Genomic DNA, 7758 nt, shown 5'->3' with positions numbered 1-7758 from the left:
TTAGTAGTAAAAATATTCAATTTATTAAGACCTAATAATAACAACCCACTCATATAAAATAAAAATTCAACTTACAACGAAAGAAATACATGGAAGAAATCTCATTACCAAGATTGAGCTTGAATATATATAAAAAATAAAAGTAACATCTTTCAAGTATTCACTTTCACCTTATATGCGATTGCATAGTCTAAGATAATGTCAAAAAACAGCTTCTTCTGGGATTGATATACGGGGAGGTTTCAGAAAGTAGCAAATGGTTTTTCTTACGCATTCAATAAATCCAAAACAAACACTTTTTCCAATCACCAGAAATGCAATAACATACTCGAGAAAACTTCAACTAATTTGGTTGGTGAAACGCGTGTCGAGAACAGTACTGCATTTCTGCTTGTTTTGGATTTATTCTACACCAAGTTTTACATTCAATAAATATTTGATAGATTATAAAAAAATGAAATGACTAGAAAAGTTATGAATTAATTCATTAGTAACTTTCACAGAAACGATTCTGAAAATTTGCAAAGCAGTTTAATACACAATTTCTCAAATGATCAATTTTTACAAATTTCTAGGAAAACCTGAAAAATTTATGGTACTTGAAAAATGTTCTGGATAAATTCCAATATTTTATATAGCACAAAATTGAACATTTTCTAGGGAAATTCAGACGGTTGAAATATAAAAAGGGCAAAGACATTGAAGAGTTTGATGTAAACCAGTAATATTAATCTCGCTGTAATGTTTACAGGTACATTCCTCAAAATAGTCTTGAATATGAATGTTTATTGATTTCTTAGAAATGTATTCAAAACATGAACAATAATCAAATATAAAAAAAATATAAAAAATCAGAAATCTGAAAAATTATTTAAGGGATGTAAAAGAAAAAATACAAATGTTTTGTGGAACTTCAATCACAGTAAAAAACATTTGAAGTCTTCAAGAGTATTCCCATTGGTGTTTGGGATAATAAACAAAATACTAATGAAAATATTATGCAAATCATAAAACTTCCATAAAAAATAATTTGAAAAATTACACACCACTTGGTGTTAATTTTCCTTAGGATTTGGAAAGAAGTATAAATATATAAGATTTTCAGTATCGGTTGTCAATTTTAAATACATTTTCAAGTCATGAGAATTCTAATGAGCCTAATGGAATTGCTGATAAATTGCAGGAAAACTTTAAAAATATACTGAATTAATGGCTATTAACCTACAATTGATAAATGAGATTTGATAAGAACTTATACAAAAAGTTAATTTTCTAAAAAAATTTACCAATTGGATTATAATTTGAATAATAAACTTTTTGAAGCTCCATCATTAGCTAATTTGATGATTTTTTTAATAGCTGTAGAAAAATGAAGTTCTCAACTCAAACTTCATTGACTGCAAAATTACTAGTAATAAATAAAATAAAACTTCCTGAAACTCCCTGCATGAATCCTAAAAAACATCTCAATCTCCACTGGGGATATACAAAGTGAAATTTTTTTTGATAACCTTACATAAAAATATATATACACACATTTTTAAATAAATGGTTTGGAAATAATTCCTCGACAGCCTGGAAAACGGCACATAAAGTTGATTCCCCGTCAATTTCAGCATGATTTCGCTTCTAGTGTAAAGTATAGAGAATCAAAAAGGTACAGGAAAAACGGCATGAGTTTTGCGTCACATAATCCCACGAATTGTTCGCTTCAGTCAGTAGATCAGTGGAGACTACCACTTTTTCTTGTGCTCGTCCATGGAAACGCCTCCGGGACCTAAGTAGACGATCATTAGGAGGCCTCCGATAACGGACAGCGTCTGGAAAAAATAAAATAGTGTAAGAGTTAGACTTTAGGGATGGGTTCGGTTTGAATTTTTTACCTGGAAAAAGTCGTACTTGAGGAAGTCACGTAACGGTTTGTAGTCGGGGATATTCCACCAGGCGTTATGGTAAAAGTTTAGAGTTGAGAGCAGCAAGACTAGAATCAAAGCCGACAATTTTGTTTTGTAACCGACTGTCACTAGCACCATGAGAGCTGATCCCAAAAGATCCAACAGAATCTGAAATAGAAATTTTATAAATGTGTCGAACTTGATAGTTGATGTATATAACTTGCTTATATATAAAAGATCAAAGAGAACAAAAAAGCATTCAGACAAAATAAAATCAACTGCTATTCTAAAACAATACGAAACACTAAAGAAACATGGTGAATAATAAAAATGGAACTGAAGAAGCAATCTAACTCTGATACATTACTCTCATATAAAATTCCAACATATTCAATAATCCACACATATGTACTTCACATAATATTTAGTTATGTTCAACTGTACATACAAATTAATAGACAAGGGGGAAAGTCATTTTGGAACTCTCGGTAAGTATAGTAGCTTCTCTATCAACAAATATTTCACTATGGTGTGGAATATTATGTTGCCACTAATCCGTTAGATTTATTACGTCAATTTGTTGGTACATAGAATAGCATTATACTGTGGAGAAGCTTAAAAGGGAGTCAATCTATGCAAAGTGATTCACAAAAGATCACCACTTTCTGTATTGTAATTATGATTTAAAACATTCAACAAGAATAAAGGGAACTGGTTGGATGGAAGAGCATTATCTGCCTTGATTCATCAAGGACAGATGTTGAATTCTGCCATTTGTTAGGTTAGGTTAGTATCTCTTGTACTGAGTAACCTTTCAATAAAAGCATTTTTTACCGTAGTAGGCGCTAGTCAGGCCCTATTCCCCGTAGCCTTGATACATTCGGAAGGGCGCGCCAGTATTATCAATCAACGACCACTCCCTACACCGTGGGGTAAGTGATCATTGGGTCCAAGAATCATGTGCCTTGAGCAAGCGCAGTGAGCCAAGAATGACAGCCTTCTGCATCTAGCTAAGATTTCCGCCTTAGTGCGGCAAGCCAGTATGATTTTGAGATTCGAGAGTAGAGAGGGCATCATTCCACCAAGGACTCCAATAATCAGAACAACCATCTTGACAGAGTGGTCTGGATAGAGTCTGCGGAGTTCGAAGAGAAAATCTCGATATTTTATCAGTTTTTCCTCCTCTTTTCGGACGATATTCGTCTCGCCAGGAACTAAAAACTCCACGGCAAATATTGTCTTGCTCTGGTGGTCGAGAAGGACTACATCAGGCTTATTAGCTTGTATGAGCCTGAGGGTGGGGAACGAATAGTTCCATAAATTCGGCACTTCTCGTTCCCCACAACGGATTCAATATCCTCCGGAGCGTAGGGCAACACCGGTGTCTCGTCAATACCGTAAGGGTGCCGTAGATTATTATTGTTATTATATTTAGTGATGAAAATGGAAGCGAGAGTTAGTATTTACTTTTGAAAAATTAATATCTGTAGGATAGAATTGAATAATATTTATTAAATTCTTCATGATAAAAACGTATTACCAGGTGCACGTCAATAAAATTACAAAACACATTTAAAAAAATGCATTCAATGTATAGGTTGAAAGATTTTAAAAATACACACTCTGGACTAAATTGGTAAGATAAAAGTCAGTAGTAGTAGAATAGGAAAATTAAGTGAACTTGAGCTGTGATAAGTCAAAATCAACAAAAACAGTATGCAATCAATTTGAATTCAATGCTTCGTAAGTAAATTAAAAATTATACATTCCTACTTAATTTTGAATTTTTCAACATGCATTCCTCTGAAATATTCTGGCAGTTTATTATATAATTTATAATAGAAAATGGTTAATTCCTTTTATCAATTGAAAACTAATGAAATTTTTCAAAAGGTATGTTCTATTTCTAGTGTTGTTGGTGGGTAGTGAATTATTTTTTTCAAATGCAAATATAATACTTTCATATAAAAATATAAATTTGTTTCAGTGTACATTCCCCAGAATATATTACTATACGTTGAACAATTTTCAAGATAAGCATTATAAATAAGAATCTCTGCCTCCTGATATATCTTACGAGATAGTATTCCAAGAGCATACAAATATTTTGAAATGGTCCCAGCAGCCTCATTGTTATAACCCCAATCTAGCCTAGAGTTAATTATGATGCCAAAAAATTGAACCTTTTTTACAGTTACTGTGGAAACCGTTCGATGCCAGTCATTTTTTCAGATTCAAGCAATTCTCCAGTCCTACCCCCACACTGATACCTGTTAATCATAGGGCAAATGATAGATGAAATAGAAGCTTACGGGTGGATTCACATCTTATTGTGAATCTCTAAATTCTGAACAGTTCCAAATCAGTGTCAATAAAATTTTACAAGAATAAGAATATTACAGAAGTAATGTACTTTAATGCAATAGATATGTCACAAGAGTTCAAATTCTCGGTCACAATATTATATGGGTCATTCGGATCATTTATTGCATAAAAACTATCTAAATCTAAAACTATCTAAATATGATGCAATGACTGTCTCACATATTTCAACCAGTATTTATAAAAAGGAAACTGTTAAATGTCTCAATAAGTACATTTGCAAATGTGTTTTTGTAAAAAAAAACTTTCAACTTTCTTGACCAATGGATCTTCTCATGACTATGCACAGTTAGGAATACCCACCCACAAGACAAATTAAAACAATCACCTCTACACAATGTGATCACATTCTGGAATAAACTGCCAAACTTGATTTGTAGTTTATATAAGTTGTATGTTATGGCATTAGCGTTATTTGCAAATCAGCATATTTGATAAGGATTAAATGGTGACCAGGCTTTATATTTCATTGTTGACACCACCGAGTTTATATCAATTCTTTCAACTTCCTTTTCTATTGGATGACATCATATGGAATTTTTGACCATACTCAATAATAATTAAGTGGCAGCAGGGTTCAATACTTCAAATAGAAGCTCTAATCTCTTACCAATGGAGTGGTTGAAACATGCCAAATATCTTAATCATTTTGTTTTAAGATACTAGCAGTTACGACAGAAATAATGATTGCCAACAATATAAACAAAATAAAACCCGGCCACCACTTATTGAATATATTCAATGGGGAATGTTCCTCAATTTGGGTTATTACAGAAAATAAAAGTTTGAACAAAATAAAGTTGAGTTTAATTCATGATTTTTTCAAATTCACTTCGAAAAGTATTCAAATTGATGTTTCAAATGTTGGGTTTTAATTTTTAAAGGGATTTGTTTCTAATTCACATATTGGCAAAAGCGCCTATATCAAGTTGAAATAATTTATACGTACCTAGATATTCTACTTTAAAAAAGGAAAATTATTTTTATGAATCAACAATTAAGGCAAAATATAAACTATAGTTGAATACCACCTCCACAAGCCACATAAACAACAGTTGTTTTGTTATTTATTTATATAGAGGAAGATAGGTTAGGTGCACAAAATGTCATATGTCACAGAATGTCTCGGAACATAAGTAAACTGAACAGCACGCCTCTGAAATATGTCATCTTTGTTTGTCTCATACAGGTTTCATTGTCCTTTATTAGCTATAACTGATGTTTCTAAATGGTGAAATAGAAACGAATCCCTTTAAATGTTGAATGCATTATTTCATTCCTCTTTTTTAAGTGTTTAAATATTTTTTTAAAGAAAAAGGTTGAAATGATAAGTTTAAAATGCGTTGTTTTAGAGCTCTTTTATGAAAACTACTTGATTTTCGTCAGGAGGAACATTCCCCATTGTCAATTTATGTATATTTTCATTTAACTCACCATATATTATATTATCAATAAAAGAACTTACCTGTAGAAAACTAAACTCGAACCGAATCAATGTGATGAACATGAAGGCCAGCAATATGCGACCTGTCAGCTGCAGGTAGTTCTTTGGTTTATTGTCTCCTAAAGATGGTACTCCTGCAAAAAGGCTCTTAGCCTCGCCTCTACTTTCAGCCAATACCAGAAGGAGGGCCCCAATCAGAGCTAAGTTCCTGAATAGGAATTGAAGATCCCACAAAATAGAGTAGGCCAGGGTCTAAAAACAGGAGAAGTTTCAATGCATAACTTTTGAATGACTAGCTTCGAAAAGGTGCCGTGAAACACGTCACTGTCTAAGAACATCCAGAATGACTGGCGTTTGTACTTACCTGTAAAACAACAATGAAAAATAGCACTCCGCAAGCAATATTCACTTGGTAGCGTACTATTACCATCGCACAACCTCCAAGCTGTCCGATCAAGTTTATTAAGACAAACATAGTTGCTAAGAACTTGCCACACCCCCAAGACATGTCCATGTACTCCCTCTGTTCTGTCCATTGGAACCACATGCGTAAACCATCTTCGAAGAAGGTGGAAATTAGACATAGCCTGGCAAGGGTTGGTAGAATGTGTTTCAGCTTTCTAATTACCTAAAAATGATTAGATTTGAAAACTAGATAGAGATTCAAATAATTCATGCTGAAAGAAAAACTAATTCACAGTAATAGTACATCATTACTGTATAATCAAGGTACCATAAAAAATGTTAATTATGATGAAATTTTGAAAGGTCAAAGCTCAACACTGGTAAATTTCACAATAATCATTCAACCATATGTTTCATATGCCCAATTTGCAAATTATAATCTATAATGGAAAGTGCATATTTTGGGTCATTTTAAAGTAGTCCAATCAAATTAAAAGTTCACAGCTGTAATGGCAGTACGAAACAAACGATTAAATTTTATCTACTAGAATATTATGATTGAAATTTCATTCATTTTGCAACTGTTCCCATCGATAAGGTGACGTGACATTTTGGGTTTTTAAATATATTTTCAAAATGCCACCTTCTTCTGACTAAAACTTAGGACAGGAATTTATCGGACCGTTTGATGTATTTGTCTGAAACTCACCCCATCTGCTATATCCTCTGCCGTTGAGACATATTCGTTAGGTATATTCATTTTTCCAAAAATTGGACCAAAAGCTCCACGCAGTCAACTACCTCAACTTCAGTCACAGTCAAAAGTTTTTAGATGGTCACGGAACATAAAATACCAAACATTAACAAAGACTCTCTAGTAATGTATTCTGTGTATGTAAAAACTATCATTCAATTGCGAGAGATTTTAAATTACCATTTTCAAATTTTTCTTCAGGATAGGATTCTTGAATGGTCTCTGAATTTTCATTTAACAAGTGTATATTTTCATTAGACATTTATACTATTTTTTATTTTGCAATATTCTCTGTGTCCAAGATATAAATAAGTTGGTGTACTCTTTGATAAAGAGGGCTAGCATCACAAAGTTGGTTTAATGAAGGAAAAGTTGTCCACTTTGGAGCTCATTGAAATGTAATTTCAAAATTCACGAAATTTCGATGAGTTCCGAAGATACTGAACAGCAGAAAATACTTTCGCATGGCGACTTTTCAATGTGTACAAGAGAAACCATCATCAATTTCAATTTTTTTATGATGTATTACTATAATCGTTCAATGAGTAGATTTAAAAAATGTTATTCAGATAACGGACATTTTTCCAATTTACCGTTGTGTCTCTCACAGTTTTCGATTTTCCTATGCCGGCCTTTTTTGTTTGGACACATTGTATAAGTGAAATTCATAATAACAAGAGTTACTGGTGAGATGGATGAATCCTTTTCATATTTTTTTTAAACGCAGTAACAGTAGCAGTTGTTTCATCTATAATTCACCGTGGAAATTTACCATGAAACACATTTATACCTATCCAAAAGTGTCTTTTTTATATTTATATGGTTGTGATCTCTCTATAATTAAAAAAAGTCATTTATGTGTCTATTCAAAAATATTT

At 32.4% G+C, this 7758-nt stretch overlaps 1 protein-coding gene across 1 annotated transcript; it reads right to left on the bottom strand.

Moving 5' to 3' along the window:
* Positions 1-6989, bottom strand: Surf4 (Surfeit locus protein 4). The gene is made up of 5 exons (XM_023159586.2): positions 6836-6989; positions 6086-6349; positions 5743-5973; positions 1884-2063; positions 1-1820 (listed from the first exon to the last, which is right to left on the bottom strand). The coding sequence occupies exons 1-5, from the start codon at positions 6884-6886 to the stop codon at positions 1734-1736; spliced, it is 813 nt and encodes a 270-aa protein (XP_023015354.1). The 5' UTR covers positions 6887-6989; the 3' UTR covers positions 1-1733.
* Between the last annotated feature and the right edge of the window lie 769 nt (positions 6990-7758).

The sequence above is a fragment of the Leptinotarsa decemlineata genome, unplaced genomic scaffold (assembly GCF_025532065.1).
Source record: "Leptinotarsa decemlineata unplaced genomic scaffold, Ldec_3_MD MMD2_tig00003335_RagTag_RagTag, whole genome shotgun sequence".
NCBI lineage: Eukaryota > Metazoa > Arthropoda > Insecta > Coleoptera > Chrysomelidae > Leptinotarsa > Leptinotarsa decemlineata.
Note: the sequence above shows the minus strand (reverse complement) of the source record. Positions and strands in the feature narration are given on the sequence as shown.